The 22,651-nt window shown below is 62.9% G+C and overlaps 1 protein-coding gene across 1 annotated transcript in view; it reads right to left on the reverse strand.

The window, feature by feature from the left end:
• Positions 1–22,651, reverse strand: part of KCNQ2 (potassium voltage-gated channel subfamily Q member 2) — a 52,573-nt gene that overhangs the window by 13,375 nt on the left and 16,547 nt on the right. The window contains 11 exon segments of the mRNA XM_047744193.1: positions 2,463–2,516; positions 6,349–6,378; positions 9,284–9,352; positions 12,581–12,610; positions 13,880–13,955; positions 13,958–13,973; positions 17,137–17,232; positions 17,916–17,993; positions 17,996–18,031; positions 21,443–21,568; positions 22,272–22,447. Coding sequence (XP_047600149.1) covers positions 2,463–2,516; positions 6,349–6,378; positions 9,284–9,352; positions 12,581–12,610; positions 13,880–13,955; positions 13,958–13,973; positions 17,137–17,232; positions 17,916–17,993; positions 17,996–18,031; positions 21,443–21,568; positions 22,272–22,447 — 787 coding nt within the window.

Consider the following 22,651-nt stretch of genomic DNA (forward strand, 5'->3'; position numbering starts at 1 on the left):
TTGTGACCTGAGGACCTGCTCTCACCCAGCCACCGGCAGGAGCCACAGAACTCCTGAAATAGTCTCTGAGGCAGGCCCTGCGCTGCCCCGAGGTATGTGACAAGCTGCCTGGGGTCTCTCCTCTCACTGGGAAGCTGCCATCACGTGCTGACCCCTCAGACCTCGCCAGACCCTGCTGTGGCTCCCCCGGGTCAGCCGCCTCCAGCAACCCCAACCAGGACCCACAGCCAAGACAGGTCCTTCGGACGGCGCAGACGTGACTGGGCCATGGAGAAGTGGCCAGCGGCCTGGTCTGTCCAGTCTGGACGCTGCAGTCCTAGCCAGTCCCCCCCGGGCAGCTGAGATCATCCGTCGGCTAGACTGAAGGCCTCGTGGGATAACGAGAAAAGGAAGAAAAGAGCCCCCAAGGGCTGGCAGTCGCCTCAGGTGTGCGTCGCACTCAGGAGTGGGGCAGGCTTCTGCTTGCCCGGGTCACTGGCCCCAAGCCTGGAACAGGTGTGCCCAGCATGAGGCCAAGAATGGGCAGACCGGAGCCGAGAGAAGCCCAAATCCAGGTGCCCCAGGGCCCTCGGCACAGATGACCTTCTCCTTCCCAATGGAGACCAACATTTGGTCCGGGGAGACCATAAGAAGCAATGGCCTCACCTAGCCCCCAGCAGCCGGACCCACACAGCTGCCCCGAGGACGGAGCCACAGGAAAGCCTTGCTGTCGCAGTCCCTGGAATGCCCGGGCTAGGGAGGGGCACTTGGCCAGAGGAGGCCACCGTGCGGATGGCCTTGCCCAGCTCAGCCGGCAGGCGTCCTGCCCACTAGACCTGCCCCACACCCAGCGGCGCACACGGCGCCTGCTCCTGAGGCCTCAAGGGAGGGTTGCCTTAACCTCACAGGCCAAGGACAGAAGCAAACGAACACGAAGGATGGGGTTCTGGCCGCCTGCTCGGGGGAAAGAGCACTCAGCGAGACCACCATGTGTGTGAAAGGGCACTTTCCTGGCATCTGCCCTTTGGCGTTCACACAGGACCAAGGAGAAAGTTCGGGAGGGTCTGGGGGGAAAGCCAAGCCCCAGCCTTTCCTCCCCTGCCTGCCACCCCGTAGCGAGACTCTAAGGCCCGGGGCCAGTTGAGCAGGGATGGGGCAAGGGGAGGCCCCGCCTGCCATCTGCCACACCTGGGTCTGCACAGCCAGGGCCTGGCTCAGCAGGGAAGGGGGAGCCAGCATCCACAGGAATGGCCCTGCCCTCACCGGACCACTGGACCACGGATGCCCAGGGAAAGTGCGACGGATGCAGTGACATTCGTGGGACGGGCACACAGCAAGGCTGAGCTTGGCCTGGGCTCCTGGACTGGCTGTGGGCCCCGCCGGCCCTTCTGGTCCCCAAGCAGCGTGACCACAGCCCCCGACCCGAGGGACCAGCCGGTGGCCCCACAAGCTCTGTACAAGCAGGACAGCTTCGGCCGGGGCCCCAGATCTCCACTCCCGGGGCTGCAAGTCTTCCCCAAGCGCCTACCTCCGGGAGCACACAAGCAAGGTGGACAGGCGGGGGAAGGCAGGCCTCTGAGCCCCTGTCCGGGGGAGACTCAGGAGCATGCAGATGCGGGTGGACAAGCATGCCGCCGCCTGGGCCCCCGGGCCTGCCGACAGCCCCACCCCCGCCCACCGCTCCACCACTGCTTCCGGGGCATGCACGGGCGGGGGGGGGGCACAGCTGCCCACACGCTGCACTGCTCAGGGAGGGAGGCAGGCAGGAGGGAGACGGGCTGGGGGGACCCAGAGCAAGCAAGAGGACAGACGCTTCCACACACCCGACAGCAGACAGTGGACAGAGAGTGGAGGTGCGGACAAGGGGCCCACGGTGCAGAGGGCTGGGGTGGGGGCGGATTTTCCACCGTCCCGTGTCCAGTCCACCCTAAACCAGGCCTGTCGGGGGAAGGGGGAGCCGAGGGTCTCCGGCTCTGTGGAGTGTCCGGGGAGCCCGGCACACACGGGACGGAGCTGCCTCCCGCAGGTGGGGCGGCCAGTTCGGAGTGGCCGTCCTTGGGTGCGTAGTAGAGGTGCTAGATCGGCGATCCCCAGGGAAGGGGCGCACCGGAGAGCGATGAGGGCCCCAGAGGCCACTGGCGCCCGATCTGGGCTTCCGAGCCCCTGCTGGCCCCCCGGCCTGCTCGGAGCAGGGCATGGTTTGGCTCGGGGAGAGAAGTATGTTGGTGTGGCCGCCGCCGTCGGCGGGAGGTGGTTTGGAATCACAGGGGCGGGGGAGGGGGCCTGGCGCTCCGTGGCGGCTAGGGGCCGCGGAGGCCGCGCTGCCAATCAGAATCGTGGCCGGGGGGAGGGGGGCCAGGGCAGGGGGGCGCCGGCCTCGCCCTCGCTCATCTAGAACCTCTAGTAAGCAGAGTGTCTGGCGCGGGAGGGGGGTGAGGAGCCGTGCAGCAGGCGGTCAGTGCGCGCGGCTCGCCCCGCGGTACCTAGAGTGTCCGGGGCAGCATCCACACAGGGACTCTCTGCACGGTCTGCCTTTACTGCAAACGAGGAGAGCACAGTTAGTCCTGGCGCACGGGCGGACAGGACGCACGGGCCCACCCTGCGGCCGCGGCTCTGGGCTTGGGGTCCGCCCACCGCGCCCGCGTCCAAGCAGCGGCCGTGAGGGGGCCGCACAGAAAGTCTCCCGCCGGCCTGGAAAAGAAAACAGTGCCCTATTTTTGGAGAAAAAGAAAAAAAATCCCGTTTTTTTCCTCCAAAAATACCTTTTCCTTCCAGAGTTAGATTTTGGGGCCATATCTTTTTAAAGATGTATTATTTTTTGCTATATTCATGCCAACAAAAAAATAATACATGGGCAAGACTTTGCAAAAGGCTGGTTCTGGATGGACAGGATTCCGGAAAGCACACATTTTAGAGAGGAAGAACGTGCAGTCTGGTGTCACAAACCAGTCACCAAGGCTTCGCCAGGCCCTGCCAGCCGGAAGTGGCCTCAGTTTACCCTGGAGGGAAGCTCAGGAAAGCAGCCTTGGGGACCCTGGATCTAAGTGGACTGCCGACATTGGTCCCCTGGGGCTCGGTGCTGAAGCCCTGAGCCAGGCCGGACCTGCTGGCCGCTCTTTGGGCAAAGCCCCACCCGGGTCCACACTCCCTGCTCCCCAGAAGCCAGCCCAGAAGGCCCTAGAGCCGTCTCTGCACGAGCTCAGGCACATTTCTAAGCAAAAATGAAAACCACACACCAGGACCTTCTGCTTTCCTGGGGTCTCCCTCCCCCCATCCTTCCACCTGTCTGTCCCTCAGTCCCCCCCCCACAGCTGCTGCTCAGACGGCCGTCTCATACTGTGGGGCCAAGGAACCAGATGCACCGACCACCACTCTCAGAAACCAGCCCCGGGCCTCTGTGCCCAGCGTCCACACAAGTAAATGCTGGTGGCGCCTGCCTGTGTCCAATAGGACCTCAGGGAAAGGACACACTCTGCTAGTCCCGCAGGGTGAGCAGGTCAGGCTCCTCAGAAAACTGTGTGTGGCCCAGGGGCTGTAAGGGCCACGGTTCCCCCATAAGCCACCCTCCCCTCCGGGGGGATTGCCTCTCTACAGGGTCCTCCCAGTGAGGGACCTAGGGTCCAGCCTTATCAGCAAATGGGCTCACCTGGGGACAAGCGTCCATGTGACTCAGTACCCAGGCCCATGCTCTCCACTGCCCAGCAGCTCTGGCTGCTCACAAAAACCCCTCAAATTTGGGGCAAATGCTCTCTCCAGAGGCACACCTCACGTCAGCCACAGTCTCACCACAGCCAAAGACGGGACCCTCGTGCTCTCCCCTCCCAGGGCTCCACAGGCCAGCACACAACCCCCACCCCCAGCACCTGGAGGCTCTGTCCAGGGGAAGAGGACAACAGGGGGATGGTCTCTACCTCCAACACCTTAGAAGGGCCCCAGCTTTGACCAACACCCCAGCCAGCTTTGCTGCCCTCAAAATCCCTGCACAGACACGGGGCCTAGATGCATGACCCAGGGCGTCCCAAGGCCCGACAGCCTGGGGCCTGGCTCACCGTACTTAGTGAAAACTGAAACAGCCCCATGTGGCCAGTGGCTCCTGGGCTGCCGGAGCCCACGGCCTCCCTGAGCACGGCCCCAGCCTGGCACTGGGATTTTCCTGCCCACAGAGCCGACAGCGAGTCCCGGGAGTGGCGGGCGGGCGAGGCCGGGGGCCTGGGGACCACGTGGGAGGAAGAGGCGCCCACAGACACTCACCAAGACCAGACTGAACAGACGGGCACTCAGACACGGCACGCGGCTGCCGCCGACGAGGGGACCCACACGGACAAGGGGGCAAAGCAGCTGGAGGACAGGGTCTCCTCCAGGCACGGGGTGGGGGGGCACAGTGAGAAACAGGGTGGGGCAGAGGGCAGAGGGCAGAGGGCAGGTCACAGACACGCCCAGAGCAGCGCAGCCCGAGACCCTGCAGCCTGCCCCCCACCCCCTACCTCGACCTGATCCAGGCGGCCTCGGCCTGACACCAGCACAGCCACAGCGAGTCCTGCCGAGCCGAGGACCCCGCACGGCCGGGGCGCATACCCGTCACGACCCCGGACTGGCAGGGCGCCTTGCGGCAGCTGGGCAAGGGTCTCCATGCCCGCCCCATCCACCTGCCCAGACCGGTCAGCGCCAGTGGGATCCTGGCATGCAGGCGGCAGGCAGTGGCCCGGCCACGACCGGCCAGCACCACACACCGGAGGCAGGGGCCACACCCCCATAAGCACTTCCCAGAGCAGGGTCTCCCTGCCCCGCAGCCCTGGGACAGGCCCAGCCTCTCACGGCCCGGCCCCGGTGGCAAACAATTTCCTGCCTCCCTGCTATGCACTAGCTGCTGGCAAGGGGGTCTGCGGCTGCCCCAGGGGAGGGGACAGAAATGCCACCCTCCCTCACCCGGCTGACAAGTGTGACTCACAGGGTCTTAGCCCAGCGTCCGCCAGGAGGAGGGCCGGGCCAGGCTGGCCCTTGGGGAAGCCACTGGGTCACGGGCAGGCAGGAACACACGGACACACGGGAAGGAGACAGAGGAGCGTGTGCGGAAAGCAGGGAGGGGGGAGCCACGGAACGTGCCGGAGAGCCCGGGGGGGCTCCCGCGTGTCCTCACCTTGAGTCCTGCTTTCAGGGTCAGCCACCTCCTCCCCAAAGACAGACGGACGTGAAAGGGGCCCAAGAAGGGCAGTGACAAGATTAAAGGCACTTGGGGGGGCAGGCAAGAGTGTCCAAATTGGGGGGAGGGCAGGAGAGAGAGAGAGAGAGAGAGGCTGAGACGAGGGTAGTGGGGAGGGCCACGAGAAGCCGCATCAGGCCGGGGGGCCTCGGGTGGACGGGGCAGAGCCACGGGCCCGCCTCCCCCGGGCTCAGGGTGTGGTGCGGAAGCACCGGGGGGCCCAAGGAAGGGGGAAGGGGCAGCCCCATGGTCCCCCACACGCCAGGCCGAGCTCGGCATGCGTTTCCCCCTCCACCCTGACGGCGAGCACGGCACTCTCCATGCCGGGTAGAGCAGCCTGGGCCTGGTAGCTTTCTGAGCCGCTGTGAGGGGTTGGTCCCCATTGTTCCTCTGGCCGGTTTGGGGCCACTCCTTGCAATTCCAGACACAGGCTGTCAGTCCCCCCCCGGGGCACTCGGGGGATGGGGGAGGGCAGGGCTCAGCCTAACTCCAGCTCCACAAACTGAAGGGACAGCTGAGTCACTGACGGTCCAGAAGGGCACTGATGGAAGGCAGCGGGACTCTGGCCCGGGGTCGGGGTACTAGACTCAGGCTGCGGCCTGGGGACAGGGTGCCGGGGGGACCCCAGGCTCAGAGGACTCAGCACAGTGACACACACGCAGGCTGGGCTCCATCAGGCTTGAAAGTCATGAACTAGCCGGGAGTTTCCCTTAAACACGGGGCAATGGCAGATAGCTGTCCACCCTTCTCCACCCGCGGAGATAGCCCGGGCAGTCCCTGCGCGGCCCGGTCCCTAATCAGCTCGACAGCTAACACACCTGCAGAGGCTAGACAAGCAGCACTCACAGAACAGGGGCGTCTGTCTCCACCGGAGAGGTGGGACACGGGGCCAGAGTGGGGGTGTTCGCCGACACCCTCCTGCCTTAGGGCGCCGGGGTGGGCGGGGCGGGGGGAGCGGTCCCTCGCTGTCCACCCTGGAGCTGCAGGACAAGGGTGCTGAGCACAGGCGAAGTGATTAAAGGGCCCAGGGCAGCCGGCAGTGTCCAGACACACAGTTCCACACATGGGCACGCACAGGGCCCCTGCTGACACGCAGTGAACAGACACGGAGGGACCGGCACCGGGCACAGCAGCGAGCCCGGGGCAGCAGGGGACAAGCAGGCACTGACCTGGGAGACGGCTCCGGCTGAGGCTCCTTCCTTTAAACAGAAGCGACAAGACGGTGAAAAGTTGGCCCGCCGCCAGACCCCACTGCACAGAGGGCCCAGTGGACCTCCCGTGGCACCCACCACGGTCCACAGCCCCACCTGGCCCCCACCTGAGGCCCACCCACCCCGAGAGCCCCCAGAGGGCCCGAGAAGGCAGTCCTGCAGGAGAGAGGGAGTTCTGGAAGTGGTGACAGCCCCGGGTTTTAATGAGAACCGCCAGCGTTAGGTTTCGGAGGAAGCGAGTGGAGATGGAAACACGAGTGACATCCAGCTTCCATGGTCCCCATTCAGGACAGGCAGCTGCTCTGGTCCTCCTTCCAGTCGGAGGGCCACGGCCCTGGGCCCATGCTCTGCCCACCCTGCCCGTGGCCTGATGGTGCCTGACATTCATCAAGGACAGCAGCAGGAGGGTGGCGGCTGCGACCGTGCTCGGCGGATCCCTGGGACACCAGACTCTTCGGGGCATGTTGGAAACCTTCGCAGAGCACGTGGTGTACTGATGCTGCTGGCAGAGCCCCGTGTGACCAAGGAGGCAGGAGGGCGCGCCCAGATTTCCTGCTTGGGGCTGGGGTCCCTGAGGACTGGCCCCAACCTCCTGGGCTCCCCTTCCCATGACGTCCAGGGACATGGTATGCAAAGGCCTCCATGGGAACCCCAGCCCTGCACTGCCCCATCCCGCAGCCGCCCTCAGCCCAGCCCAGGGCATCCCTGCACATCTTCTGGGACCACACATCCAGTGGCTTCAAGCAAGGCAATTCCCCTCTCAGTCCGGAGGCCGGAAGTCAGAAATCGGGTGTTGGTCGGCAGCAACACCCTCCCTGCCCCCAGGGCTGGAGGGTTCGGTCCCTCTGCCTCTCCCAGACCCTGGGGCCTAGGGGCTCCCGAGCGGTGAGCCCGCTCCTCGCTTTGGTCTCTGCCTCCTTGTCACATGGCTTCTCTCTTGTGTCTGTCTTTTCAGGACAGGGGCCACTGGACCTAGGGCCACCCTAATCCAGGAAGACCTCGTCTCAGCGTCCTGAACTCCACCTGCAAACCTTCCCTTTCCCCAGGTTAGGTCCCATTCACGGTTCCAGTGCATGGACATATCTTCTGGGCCACCATTCAACTCACTACAGTCTGTGCCCCCTTACATCCCAATCCCCCAAAGTCTTAACCCAGGACAGCATCAGCCCTATGTCCAAATGTCAGCGAGAACTCAGCGGCTCAGAGTCCGGAATCCCAGCGTCCCAGTCATCTGACCCCCGTGTGAGTGAGACTCTGGGTGGGACCCTTCTGGGGTAAAAGTCCTCCCCAGCTGGGGACCTGTCCTCTCTAGAAGGCCAGTGATCTGCTCCCCAAACACAACAGGGCAGACATATGGTCCAAACAGGGAGGAGGTGGGAGGAATAAAGGTCACCACTACCCAAAGTCTGAGACCCAGCAGGAAACCCCACTTGGGGACAAATGTCTTAGTCACCCCCAGGGGCCCCGGGACCCAGGCCCCAGCCTCAGCATGCATGTGGTCAGAGCTGTCCTCCCCTCGCCCAAAGGGCCCCACATATTTGTGGCCCGTCAGCCTTTTTCCAGCCTGCAGGCCCCCAGACTGCCCTGCCTTCCTGCCCATGGTCGGTCTCTGTCCCTGACGGCCGGGGAATTCTGCTGGAATAACATTTCTAAGACTCCGTGGGCCATGTACATGCCCCCACATACACCCCCAGACCGACGCCCCTGTGCAGGAGGGCCTCCCACATCTCCTCTGGGTGGCCCATTCTACTCCCCTGTGCCGAGAAGGGGACCCCCCGACCACCCATGGGAGCTCTCCCACCACGGCCATCCAGCCATGCCCGTGGCCCCCTTTCCAGAGCAAGCATTCCCCCACCCCACCCGCTGTGTCCCTAACTTAGAGTCCCTGTGGCCTGGACCGGCCAAGGCATCAAGTCTTCCCGTGCTGGCTTCTCTGCTCAGTTCTTTGGATTCCCCTCCTCCGCGCGTTTTCCATAACCAGAAGGGAAACCAGACGGCATTTTCCACACCAGCTTAGAAGCCGGGCACATCCTAGGTCTGCTTTCTGGCCCACGCTGGCCCAAGGTCCCCCTCGCTGTCTGCCCCTGTCTGACAGGAGTGGCCATGTCCCCAGGAGCACTCACTTCCGCACCGCAGGACTGTCGAAGCAGCCCCCTCGGTCCCAGGAGCAAGAGATGCACCCACTGGCCAGAGACACCAGAGCAAAGGAGCTTACACGGCAGGATGCCACGCTCTGGTTCCTGCCTCCCCCAGCTGCTGGTGGCCCCAGGCATCCTGGGCTTGTGGCCACAGCACCTGCATCTCTGCCTCCCTTCATGTGGCCGTCTTTGCTGCCTCCTCTATGGACACTCATAACTGGACTTAGGGCCGGTGCTAACCCAGAAGGATCTCGTGTTGACACCCTTTCCTTAGTAACGTCCGCAAAGACTATCCAAGGAAGGTTTTGTGTCCAGCTTGCAGGGTGGACGTACCTCGGGGGGGCAAGTGGGTCCCTGCTCACCCTCCACGGCACCTCTTCAGAGGCGGCAAGCCACTGGGGCCAGCCCTTGGCATGGGGCCCCCGGCAGCCATCTCTCTGTCCACTCTCCTGCTGGGCCCCCCTCCCCCACACAGCTGGCTCTGTGCCCCCCACGCTCGAGTCCCAGAGTTCACGATCACAAGGAACCCGCAGGAGTGGGTGCGACTGGCCACTGCTCTGGGGAGATGCGAGGCTGGTTCTCCACTGCCCGTGCCCACCCCCAAACCAGCAACCCTCTGGGGATGGAAACCTCCACCGTGTTGGCAGAACCAGAAAGATACTAGGATCTCCAGACCCCAGGGCGTCTGGTAGCTGCCGGCCCCTGACCGGGGTCCCCTCGCAGGACGGCGCCCAGCGCAGAGCCCCTCTGCTGACCTGAAGGTGAGCCCGGATTTGCTCTTAAGGTTCCGCAGAAGCTCCAGCTGGTTCAGAGGCGGGATGAGTCTGCGGCGATAAGAGACACAGTGAGCTCCTGCCTGCCAGAGCCTGGGGGACCCACACCCCAGCTCTCCCCAGAGTCCACGTCACACACAGGCACCTGCGGTGGTGATGCTGGGGCCATGGGTGCGGCCTGTCCCAGGCAGGGAGAGGGGAGAGCTCCCTGGCCACCAAGCCGCTGCGGGCCATCTGCACCCTCTGGGCTGCGCCCCTCAGGCGAGCCAAGGCCCTGAGGTGGGCACACCAGCATGCACAGCCCCCGGACTGCCCATGGGGAACGTGGAAGGGGGCCAGAGTTCCCAGAAGACAGGCTGGGGGGCCCTTCTATCCTCCCCTCTCCCTCTCCAATCCCTGAACACCTCCAAGGAGCAGTACAGCACCCCTCTCTGCAAAGGAACACCCTCTGCGGAAGTCAGGGCCGGGGCCAGGGTCTGGGCTTTGGCGGGTAGCGAGAAGCCCGCTCCGGGTGTGTGGGTGAGTTGCCTGGGTGGCTGGAGGAAAAGCCCCTGCATCCTTGGCAAGCCCCGCCCGGCTCCACGCCCCTTCCCAGACCAGGCCACACCCACCCAGGACGCACCTCATGTCCAGCCACCCCGGCCTGCAGCCCCACGGTGGCCCCAGGGCAGCTCCAGTCAGAAGTCCCATGGAAGCCGAGAAGGTAATTAATTCCTCACCTTGACACCACGGCCGGGGACATGCAAACCCTGGGAGGTTCCTGGGGGACCCCCAGCTGTCCCCACCTCCAGCCACAGGACTAGGGCCCCTCAGGGGGACTCCAGCCTGCTCCCAACATCCGGGGCTAGTTCTTTCCCTCACCCAGCCTCTGTCTGACTCAGGTCTCACTACTTTCTGCCCTCCAGACACTTCTCATCTCATTTTGAACAAACACCCCTTGTCCTACAAGACCCTGGCCCTGGTCTCTCCTTCCTGATGCAGCCTCCACCCGGCTGACGTCCCATCACACTCTGTGAGCTCCCCACCCCGCTGTGACCCCCACCCTCTGGGACACCCCCACTCTGCTCTGACAACCTCACTCGGCTGTGACCCCCACCCTGCTGTGATTCCCCCACCCCGCTGTGACCCCCCACTCGGCTGTGACCCCCCACCCTGCCATGACCCCCCCACTCTGCCCTCAGCTTTGGAATTCCAAGCACTCCTTTAAAACCACGCTCAAAGACCCCCACCCAGCCGCAGCCCCTAACCCTGTCCTATCTCTCCTTGACCCTGGGGACAGCTGACCCACCCCAGCCCATTGGGCCCCCGTCCAGCATCAGTGTGTTAAGCCTCTCTGGTGTGGGAGGGGACAGCATCTCTACCCTGGGGGCTCAGCTTCACCTGCCCGCGGTGTCTACCTCCTCCTCTCTCCTTCCACAGGTCTGGCCGGACCCCACCCTGACCTCATGGGACATCATTCAGTGGCTCCCCAGTGCCCCCAGAGTCAAAGGATTGCTGGCCCCCTGAATCCATGGCACTGATGCCAGCTTCCTAGAATCTGGCTTTGCTCCAGCCCCTCCACACCCCTCCTTGCCCGGCTTCCTGACGCCAGCGCCCCCCCACCCTGCCCTGTGGGTCCTGCCCTCAATCACTGCTGTCTGGTCTAGCTCAGCTCCCTCTGGAGGAAAGCCAGGTTCCTCCTAGGGGCACCCCGTGAGCTCTCCCTCTCCTCTCCCTCCTGCTTGCCCTTCCCCTTCCCTGCCCCTCCTCCTCCAGGCCCAGCCCAGTCCTAGCAGGTCAAGAATGAGCAGGAGGTGAGGGCATCAGTTGGCTCACGTCACCAGCACAGCAGAGGCCCCAGGGCTGGACACAGGGACAAAACCAGCCTCTCCACTCCCCCTCAACCACCCACCCATGGGCCTGCAGCAGAGACCACGGACAGCACCCCCTGTTCAGCACACACACACACACACACGTACGAGTGGAGGGGCACGCAGATAGGAGGTCATGCCTTGGACACACAGCAGCAGGGGACGGAACATGGACGGGCAGGGCTACTGCAGGGGCGTGCACGCACCACACACGTGAGGGCCACACACACAGCCCCCATCACCTGGAGGGCGGTCATGGAGGACGAGGGTGCAGTGTGCCAACGGGAGTAGGGGACGTGTCGGGGGGCATCCCACAGGAGTGAGCAGGGGCTCCTAGGGACAACTCTCGTCACCCAGCAAGGTGGGGAGGGGCTGGGACTGGCTGCAGAAGATGGCCAGGGAGGCTAGGAAGAGCCTCAGCAGGGTCCCCCCCAACTGCTGGGGCAGCCTGGAGCCCGAGGAGCCCAGGCCAGCACCCCCAGGGAGGACACTGCCCCCCGCCCCCCTCCTCCTCTGCACGAAGCCTCTGGGGCAAGCGGCCAGTAAACGGCAGGTGCTAGGGAGGAAATGCACCATGGGGCTGCGCAGCACCCACTCCCATTTGAAATAGGGTGAGCAGTCTAACACAGTTCCCACGTGGGGCACCATAGGCCAGAGCTTCTGCCTGGGGACCCCAGGCTTGGTCTACGCGGGGAGATTGTGGACCCTCCTCTGCTGGCCGGTGTGCGGATGCACTCATCCCACATTGTCCGCCCCGTCCCTCAGGAAGACCTACAGAGGGGCTGGCTGTGCGTGGGAGCGATGTTCCTGTAGGAGCTCAGCACCCTCACTCTGGGCAAGTGAGCCCCTTTCCTCCCTGCGGTAGGAGTGAGACCTCTGTGTCCCCCCCACCGCCGGTGTGGACAGAGTGACCGGGGACAGCACACAAGGACCCCAGGCTCTCGGTCCTCCCAGGTCTAGAGAGGGAGTCCAAGCAGCGTCAGAGGTGAGCTGCCTGCTGGGAACGCGGTGCCCTTCCCCGGCCGGAATGGAGGAAGCCCCCGTCTCCACCAGCTCAGTGCCCTGCATGAGAGGCCTGCGGGTGAAGCTGGAGGTGTGGGGAGGGACACGGCTACTGAGACAAGGCAGGAAGCAGGACAAGGAACAGAAGACAAGGTAGGACAGACGGATCCAGGCCGAGAAAGCAGCTAACGGGGGCGGGGGAGGTCAGAGAGGGCGCCGGGCTCCAGGCAGGGGCCACGGAGGAGCAGGGCAGCGCCTGTGCCCGGCATGGGGAACACAGGCTGGGGCACAGGTGAGGGGGTGCTGGCCGGCAGCCCTGCTCTGCAGACCGGGAGACCCGGGGAGGGGGGCACCGGGGCAGCCCTGTACCAGCCCCAGACACAGAACAACCACACCACACACGCTGTCCGGCCCATGCATCTCCTACCTGGAGGCCCCGTAGGTTTGAGTTTGCGAGCTTTCAAGTGTTTTCACACACACACAAAGGGAAAGAACGGAAATTTTAAAAGAACGGGATAAGAAAAAAGAAAATGAAACCAAATGGTCAAGGAAAGTGGGGGAAACAACAGAACAAGAAAATTAGCACAAGGGTCCACCCTGCTGAGGCCCGAGGGCTGGAATGCAGTGCTGAGAAAGCAGAGCCTCCGGCACTCCCAGGAAGGTGTGTGCCCAGGGGTGAATATTCCAGAAAGTTCCCAGGGGGAATGGTGGGGTCACATGCCCTGGCCTGGTGACGCGTCTCTGTAGGGGAGAGGCAGTGGCAGGAGGGGGACAGTCCCACCCTGCCTGGCCGTCACTAACCTGGGGTCTTCAAGGGGTTGCTGCCCAGCCTAGAGCCCTACCCCACTGGCCATCAGCCCACCCTCCAGTGAGGGCCCTGGGGAGGAACCTCTAGGACAGGCAAGGGGCCTGCCTCCCCTCAGGCTGGGGAGCCCCAGGGCTCAGCTTACCCCCCCAGGCGAGGGCAGGCCAGCAGGATGGGGTATATCCCAAGGGTCCCAGGTCATTTCACCTCAGACCTTGTTCTCCGCCAGAGCCTGGCACAGATACACCCTGGGGGGGTCACGCTCTCACTCTGGGCTGCCACGTGCCCTTGAGAAAAGGTGGAAAGCTGCATGCTGGAGACCCCGGGGCCTCGGGTGCCCCTGGCTCTGCCTCCACCAACGGCTCCCAGTGAGGGCTTCCCGGCCCTCCACTCCCACCAGAGGGCACTTGCCAGTGGTCTGCGTGCTCTGTTCTGTGGGGCGGGCGGGGGTCGGGGGGTGACGGGGTCATCCCTGCTGCCCTGGGCAGGGTCCTCTTGGCCCTGGAGCCTCGATGGGGCCCTTCCTCAACACAGGCAACCCTGGTCCTCGCTGACGGGCAGAGAGTCAAAGTTACCCTTCCGCTTCCCAGGCTCTGGGGCGGCCCTGCCGGGGCTCGTGCCAGGCTGCGGACCCCAAGAAGCTCTCGGGAGGGCCGGTCTCCACAACGCCCACAACACAGTGCGACCGACAGCAAGGAGCTAAGGAAAGGGGTGGATGGAGGTGAGAATGACGAGCTACAAAACAAGAACAAAATTAATGCTGCGAAATAAATCACACACGAACTCCTTGAAAGTATACACATTGTTTAAAAAAAAAAGAAAATCATGAAAATCATGAACAACCAAAAGATGGGGTTTCAGAACAAACAAATGAACCCTAGGCGAAGCAGTGCATGGGGCGGCGGCGGCGGCGGCGGGTACCTGTACATGGGCACAGTCACCGTGCGCTCGTAATACTGCCACGTGGAGTGGAGGTCCGTGCGGGACAGGTTGGTGCGTAGAACCTCCAGGCTGACTGCAGAGGGAAAGGGGCGAGGGTCAGACACCCTCCCTGGGTGCCCAGCCCCTGCCAGCCTCAGGGGACGCTCTGTACAGCGCACCACGACCTGCGCAGAGCCTTCCGGGACCCGCTTCACCTGCCGCTGGCGGTCACTTCTGCGCTCCCAGCCCACAGGCGGACCTCACGCTGGGTGTACACATGGGTGACCCCAGAAGCCCGGGCCAGGGGCAGAGCAGGGACACGTGCTTCAATCCTCTCACCTCGCTCCTCCCCCGACCCCTCGCTCCTCCCGGGAGCCACGACCTGGGCGCTCAGTGAGGCAGAGGGGCCCGAGGGCAGCCCTGGCTGGGCCCCCAGAGTGTCCTCATCTGGCAGAGCTTCTGCTCCCCGCTGGTTTTCAGTTTCTCACCGTGGTGAAACACACATAGATGCGCCATTTCAAAGTCTGCGACTCGGGGCAACGGGTGCGCCTACACGGCCACCGCCCAAGCACCGTCACAGCTGGGCCCGGGGAGCCCCGCGCCCGCCGGCCCGGGGCGTCCACCTGCGTCCGCCTCTGCTCCCGATGTCCCCTCAGCACGACCACACCACACCCGGCCTTTGGTGACCAGCTTTTATCATTTTATCATGACGTTGGCAAGGCCCGACCGTGCTTTCCAGGTTCGAATAACGACCCTCGTTCGCAAACGCTGCAATCGGTCCTTCGCAAGAGGCGCGGGTCGTCCTACTGCAAGGAGCGCCGTGGCAAATGTCCTGGGGAAGACTTCGGTTGAACCCCGGTTTTCAGGTCTTTGGGGTATGTATGTACATGGGGGCACTGCCAGGTCCTCGGGCAGTGCGGACCCCTGAGGACCCAGGTACCCAGCTCCAGTTTCTCCACATCCACCTCTCCCTGCTTTCCCACCTCAGCGCCAGGGGGCGGGAGGACAGCTCTCGTGGGTTCTGGTTCGCGTTTCCCTGATGACAAATGATGGGGAGCATTTCTCACGTGCTTATCAGCCTTCCCTGTGTCTCCTCGGGAGAAATGTCTGCTCAAATTCATTTCCAAATTACTTTGTCTTTTTGTTCCTGAGTTGTGGAAGTTCCTTATGTTCTAGATAGTAGACTCTTCTCAGAAATACACGCAAATATTTTCTCCCATTCTGTGGGTTAACTCTTCGCTTTCTTTATAGTGTCCCTTGAAGCACAAAACTTTTCAATTTTGATAAAATCCATGTGTTTTTTTTTTTCTCTTTTGCTTGTGCTTTAGGTATCCTAAGAAACCAAAGCCCTGGAAATTCACTCCTGTTTTCTTCTAAGAATTTCATAGTTTTAGCTCTTATAATTTGGTTCTTGACCCATTTTCAAGTTAATTCAGTATAAGAGTCAAACATTATTCTTTTAAAATTGGATGTTCGGAGGTCAGTCCCAACGTCATTTGTGAAGAGACCGTTCTTTGCTGTTGGATGTTTATAATGCCAGCATTTGAGACTTGCTTTGTGGCCCCAGATATGGTCCATCCTGGGGAATGTTCCCTGTGCTCCAAGCAGGAACGCGCTGGGCTGTCCCAGGGCATCTGCAGGTCCGGCCCGCTCCTGGGCCCAGGTCTTCTGTGTCCCAGGCTCTTCCATCCAGGATAAGCTGGGGCGCCCACGTCTCCAGCTCTTAACACACAAACGACTATTTTGCTCTATAATTCTGTCCCTTTCTGCTGCATGTACTTGGGGTTCTGCGTTAGTGTGTACATGTTTGTCCCTGCTCCTTGTGGCCTTGTGGACTGATTTCTGTCAACATGTCCCGACCTTCTTTGACTCCTATCACAGGATTGGACTCAGTGTACACCCTGGCCCTCGGGAGGTCAGGGATCCCAGGGAATATCTCTCTCCTTTCTTGTACGTTCAGCCTGTCACTGTCCCCGGGCCTGGGGTGAGTCTCCAGCAGACAGCAGACAGCTGGGTAGATGTTAAATCTTTTCTGCCCACCCCCCCCCCCCCCACCGCTCTTCAACCGGGAGAGCTCAATCCATGTCCATGTAACGTGGTTACAGACGGGCCTCCTGCTGCATGAGCTTCTGGGCCCCCCACCCTGCCGTCCTTTGGGTTAGGCTGTTTTACACCATTGGTGTTTTTGTTTGTTTTTTTTTACATTTTACATCATCTGGTGTTTTACTTGGACTCCCTTTCTTGCCCTCTCCTGAAGTTTTAATAAAGCTGTTTTCTGAATGGTCACCCTGTGGATGAGGCTGGTGTCTCATGCCCACAGTCGTCTAGTCTAAATGCAGGCCCACTTTTCCGCAACAATGCACAAACCCTGCTCCCCACGCCCCTGGCCACCCCCACCCCGTGCTGTCACCGTTAGAGATCACATCTGATGCCCTGTGAGCCAGAATGCGGCTCTGTGGCTGCTGTCTCACACATTCATCTTTTAAACCACATAAAGAAACAGAAGATGAGTTCTACGTCAAACGTATGCCACTACTCCTTTGAAATTTGTCCACTGGTGACCTACCGATGTCCATGTGTCCAGGGGCCATTCCAGCCCTGAGACAATGTCCAGGTAAAGTCCTGAGCTGACCTTTCTGGTGGCCATCAGAGCCCAAAGCAAACCACCACACTTCCAGAACGAGGCACCCCTGCCCCTCCCCGACGCCAGCAGCCATACCAGGAACGTCCTGGGGCCAGGGGCAGGGGTGCTAGACAAGGGCGTTTAGACCACATGCTCCCAGCAGCTGCTTTCAGGCACACTGCCCTGGCTGACGTAAGAGTCTGATCCAGTTCCTGAGAACTGAGAGGTAAGATACCCCCAGGGCAGTCCCCATCTTTAAAAAGGAAAGACCCGGGAGGGCAAGGCCATGTCCACCGGCTCCCCGGCTTTGGAGAGGGACCCCTTGGGCAACCTGCTGCTTGGGGGTCCCACTCAGGAAGCATGGCTGGACCCAAGGGGATCTGAGCCCCCAGGAGTGGGACAGGCTGCACGGCTCGCCGAGCGGGGTCTCCGTGCAGCGTGGACGAGCCAGCACACCTGCCCCCCAGAGGCCCGCGGCCCACGCAACGACAACAGCCACCAGCCAATGTGTCACAACACAGGACTTAGGTGTCTGCACGGTCCCAACACGTGGCCCTGACTTCCACGCTCGGTGTACTCCTGCAAAGTGCTGCGGCCTGTCCGTGTGGGGGAGGCCGGGGGCGCGGGGACTCACCTGGATCAGGCCCGCTGCAGGGTTCCGCCTCTTCTCAAAGTGCTTCTGCCGATGTTGCTCTTGAACTTTCAGAGCAAAGCCAGACCCCAGAATGCCCTGTGAACCGTCAGTGTCAGACCATGTGCCTGGGGCCGAAGCACCCACTCCCGCCCCAGCCCATACACGCTGGGGGCATGCACAGTCTCGGCCTCACCACCGCCTCCATCCCTAACCACCTGGGGACCAAGCTGGGGGAGAACACTTGAATTTAGGGTAAAGGGAAACCTCTGGCTTGCATGTGCATGACGATGTGCCCCTGAAACCCACCTGGGCCTAGAGATCGTCCTCCTTCCTGACGGTGGGCCCTGACGGGAGAGCAGGCCCAGGCTCCTGGGGGAGAGCAGGGTCCCCCGCCAGCTGCCCTCTGTCCTGCCCAGCCATGGCTGACGGTTAACAGAGCCCTCGTCCCCTCTGTGAGGTCGCCTAGAGACTTGACAAGGGATCTGTGCACCACAAAGCACTGCTCTTGGTCACAGGGGCCTACTGGCCAGTCCTGTAAGGCTGAGAGGCCAAAGAGTGACAGACAGAGGCCACAGCTCGAGGACAGAGTGCTCCCACCAGCCCCCGGCCAGGGCAGCCCTGAAAGGGCGAAGGGCACCTCTTTGCACCAGACCTGCTGCCCTTGAGCTCCCGCAGTGCTGGGGACCTTGCTGGGAAGCTGTGCCCCGTCCCATGGACCCCAAGTGGACAGGAGCTGGGCCTGCACGTGGCCCCACCAAAGGCAGGAGGGGCAGCAGGACTTACCGCGGGAAGAGCGAGAAGGAGACGCCAATGAGGGTGAAGGTCGCGGCCAGGAGCCTCCCGTTCCAGGTCTGGGGGGTAGCTTGTCTCCATAACCAATGGTCGTCAGGGTGATCTGTGGAAAGGAAGGACAGTCAGTCAGCCAGGCCTGGCCGTGACCACTGTGGAGGCCATAATCCTGACCTGGACGCTCTTCCTAGCCCCCGGGAGTCTTACACAAAGGCCCGCCCTCAGGACACGCTGGACAGACACACAGGCCACCCCTCCCACATCAACCACACGAGGCCCAGTGAGGCCGGGGCCCACACTGCCGCCCTTCATCCCTGCGATAGCTGCAAACTCTCCAGATCCCTCCTCTTTCTCCACATTCTAGGTGGGCTGTGGGGTCCCCAGGAGCCTCTCTTCCCACTCCACACCTGTCAGAGCTGGAGGAGCCACCAAGCAAGGAGGCCGAGCGGCTTCCCACAGGGGTGGGGGGTGGCAGGTGGCAGCTCTGGGCTAATGGCAGGGGCGGTGGTCAGAAAGCCCAGGAAGAACCAGCAGCTGGACAGGGGTGGTGCCAAGCAGGAGCCCCAGGGGGCAGAGGACAGAGACAGGATGGGACCTTCGTGCAACGGGGCCTTTGGAAGGTGACTTAGAAGCGGAGGCCAGAAGTTTGGGAAGGGCCCCCAGAGGTGTGGGGCACGTGAGCTGCCCCAGCAGGATGGGAGGCAGGACCGGCTCCCTGGTGTGCAGCGGGGAGGGCTATACCCACGCACAAGGCCCTCAGGTACACAGGAGGCCCGCTGCCCACAGGGTGAGATCCAGGTGGCCCCCACCAGTTCTGCCAATGGGGCATCTCTCAGCACCCACCAGCAGCCCCTGGGGCTGTCCCCTGGACTCCGGGGCACGGAGCCCACCTAAAGCCCACCGTGGAGTCTGGAAAACAGCACTGGATGAATCATGGTCCCCCGGGCAGGGACTTCTGGGCCTGCGTACATACAGTGAGAAGAGGGACATCATCCCCATTCAGGCCTGTGTAGAAAGTTCTGGAAAGTAGTGGACCGGTAGTGAGAAAGGGCAGCCAGGAGTGGGCAAGGGCCATAAGGGGACCCACTCCTCACCTTTAAAACCTCCCTGGTCAAAACTTCACTAAGTGCAGGATTACCAAGGTTTTCAGTATAAATACGCATATTTTAAAGACAAAAGGCACTTCAAACCACCATTTCCCCCCAAATTCTACTGGGCAACCGCTGAGGTTGTGGAGAGGAGACACAAGGGCGGGAGCAGGACCCAGAGGATGGGGCTCGGGGCCAGGAGACAGGACGGGAGTCTGGGTGAGAGACCCCAGCAGAAGGAGATGCCTCTGGACCCCAGCCACAGCGAGCCCCTCCTCCATTCCAGGGCAGGAGTGAGGGACAGACCAGCCCGTGGATGAGCCGGAGGGGGATGGCCGGGGGGGGATGGCCGGCGGGGGATGGGCAGACATGGGGACGGGCAAGCCGGGGGTAGGCTGAAAGGGGACGGCCGGCAGGGGGACAGGCCAGCAGAGGGACAGGACCAGAGGGGGACAGGCCGGAGGGGCAGGGGCAGGCAGGGGGACAGGCTCCATGAAAAGGGCAACAGTACGGGTGAACCCAAGCATTGCAGAAAAGCCCTCAGGGGACAGAAGACCTCAAAGACATCAAGATCCTCTCACAGAGACAAGAAATCTTATCCATAAAAACAAAGTAATTTGAAATGAAGTTCACAGGGAAGCCGGCTGAGACAAACGGCAGGGCTCGTCTCCTAGGAGCCAGACAAACACACGAGGAGACTGAGAAGAACCAGACAGACACATCCCAAGGTCCTGAGGTCCGTGCAGGTATCGTCAGGCCCAGACAGAGGTGGGCAGACTGGCTCGGGAGTCCAGGTGATGAAAGCAGGTGCATAGGAGGACCCCCCACTGAGGCCCCCGGTCCAGAAGCACATGGGAGACGGTCCCCAAAGTGCCCAGAGGGAAAGGCGCTGCCCTCAGTGGCTCCCAGCAGCCGGGTGTGTGGCAGTGGGACACCCATAGACACGAGGTCTCAGAGCCACCGGCCTGCTCCTCCAGAGTGAGGGGAGACTCGAGGGGAGCGTCGGGGTGGGCTTGGGAGGGACGCAGGTGCAGGGACGCTAGCCAGGGACCCCCAGCCCTGCAGGCCTGAAGAGCAGAAGGAAGGCGGCTCTCAGATAGAGATAGGACCTCTCCCTAGGATGATGAGGACAGCTAAGGTCCTCCAAGTGGGTCACTAAGGTATGAAGCTTCCATCGGGCAAGAGCAGTGTAAGCGTGTTACTTGGGATCTGGACGTAAACCCCCGAGAAAGGCCGCGGGAGTTGCCGCCCCTGCCCCCAGGTCGGGAGGGCGGGCACACTCACGGCCGCACCCGCACGCTATCCGTGCGTCGCGCGGGCACATATGCAGACACGGCTTCGGTAAAACCCTTAAATAAGAGTTCGGGTTCTCAGAGATGGGAAGACGGGTCCAAGAATGGGGCCTGGGGCAAGATGTCTGCGCCACCAGCCACTGGCCCAGGGCCCGCGCTTCCCACACGGCTGGGTCAGAGCACACAGACTCCAGGCCTCCTGGCGATCAATAAATAATTACAGATGAATTGCATCTCCTTAAATGTGAGGAAAAGCTGCACATTCCTCTCCCCATTCGATCTGAATTATCTAGAGGCTAGATATTGGCTAGATAAATGGCTAGAGGCCACACAACCAGCATCTGTGGAAGGGGGTCTGGAGTCCTGGAGACAGCGGACCCATGCGACCCTCTATGCGCCCCCAGGCCCAGCACTCCGCTCCCTCGGGAAGAGCCCCGCGAAGGAGGGGCCCCTCCTGTGCCCTGCCAGGGACCATCTGTGGACATGGGCCGGGGGTGGGGGCCAGGCCGGTTCCAGCCAGCTAATGGGGATGAAGCCCACAGGGCACGGCCTTATCCCCACAAGGCACAGACACGGGGCCGTCCCCACCCAGGATGACCAGGAAGAAGCAGATGACAGGAGAGGACCCTCCAGGGACCTGGGAGTCGGGCGGCCGCGCCAAGGGCTTCCGGACTCCCCTGGACGGGGCAGCCTGGAAGGTGGAGCCCAGGAGAGCCACGGGCCCCAGTGTCCCCTTTCAAAGTCTCCTGTCCCTACTGCCCCCTCCTCTCCTCCAGCTGAGAGTTCTCACACACCGAGGGCCGAGAAAAAAGGAAGGTCAGTGACTGGCCAGAGCTGGGCACAGGCTCCCCGGCGGCCTGTGGAGCGATGGAGGCGATGAACACCATGATGTCTTCGGGAGACGGCGGTGGCCTCCGTCCACCTACACGCCAGCCACGCACATGCCCAGCCGCCCAGTCTGGGCACCCTTCTTTTGACTGGCCAGCAGGTGGCCCCAGAGGAGCACCTCCTGCCGAGAGTCCTCCTGTCTCCTGGAGTGGGGGCAGGGTGCAGGGGGCACCTCCCGGGGAGGGCTGCAGCCAGCAGGCGGGGGAGCACCCCCAGGGAAGGATGAGGAACCCAGCAGCCAGGACTCACCAGGCCCCACCACAGGGCATCAGCGTAAGTGTCAAAGTGATCATTCTCCCCCTTCTCCGCCAAGTAAACCAGGAAGGAGGCCAGGATGAGGCACAGAAAACCGATGTACCAAGCTGTCACCAGCTCCTAGAAGAAGGGTCCACATCACGGCTGCCCAGCCCCAGCAGGCAGTGTGGCCTGGCCCAACCCTAGCAGCATTGAGGGTCCCCCACCCTGGGCAGGCATGCTATGGGCTCGGTGACCCGCAGAGCCCCCAGCATTTGCTGGGCCATGTGGCCCTGGCCCTGGGCACAGGGCTGGGGAGCAGGGCATCCAGTTTCACAGTCCCAGGGCTGGGTGGTCCCTGGACCTGGGTGCCTCCCATGCACAGGCCAGCATGCCCCGTCCTCCAGGCTTGGGGCACTCCCCCAGCAGTCTGAGGCATTCATTCAGGCTGCAGCCCTGGGATGACCACCCTGAGCGTGGAGGAGGCTCCTGGACCAGCCGGGGAGTCCTCAGCACCTCAGCATGTCCAGGGACCGACCCTGGCCCTGGCCTGCCCACCAACCCCCCAGCTCCGGGCTCAGACAGGAAGGGCTGCCGGGCTCCTCCTGCGGGGTGGGGCTGCAGGCTCCTGACACAGCCACCTTGACCCCCTGCCTCCGGGGTCCCGTGCCTGGGCGGTACCGGCCCCATGCCCCCCCCCACAGCGCGCCACGGACCAGCCGCCCCAGACAGAACCTCCCGGGACAGCACAGCCCATGGGAAGATGCCCGGGAAGGGGATGGGACGGGTCCTGCGTGCCGGGACCCCCAGGGCCTCTGCAGCAGGGTGTGGGGGCGTGGCTCACCTTGCTGTGGGCGTAGACCACGGAGCCCAGCAGCTTCCAGGTGCCGCCACGCCGGTCCATGCGGATCATGCGCAGGATCTGCAGGAAACGCAGGCTGCGGAGCGCCGACGTGGCGAACACGTTGCCCTGGGACCCAGCGGCCAGCACAGCGATGGAGGCGATGAGCACCATGATGTCTGCGGGAGACGGCGGGGCTCGAGGCAGGGCTGGCCCCCTGCACCGCCAGTTCCGGCTGCAGGCGAGGGGGCCCCCAGGATGATGGACAGATGGACAGGAGCCACATGCAAAGGGCCAGGAAGGGGGCTGCATGACGGTCCACCCTGCCTGGCCCTGCCCTGGGCAGCAGCTGTCCCCACGGCTCTGCCTTCCTCCTGCCTCTT

This window comes from Lutra lutra, chromosome 9 (assembly GCF_902655055.1).
Source record: "Lutra lutra chromosome 9, mLutLut1.2, whole genome shotgun sequence".
Classification (NCBI taxonomy): domain Eukaryota; kingdom Metazoa; phylum Chordata; class Mammalia; order Carnivora; family Mustelidae; genus Lutra; species Lutra lutra.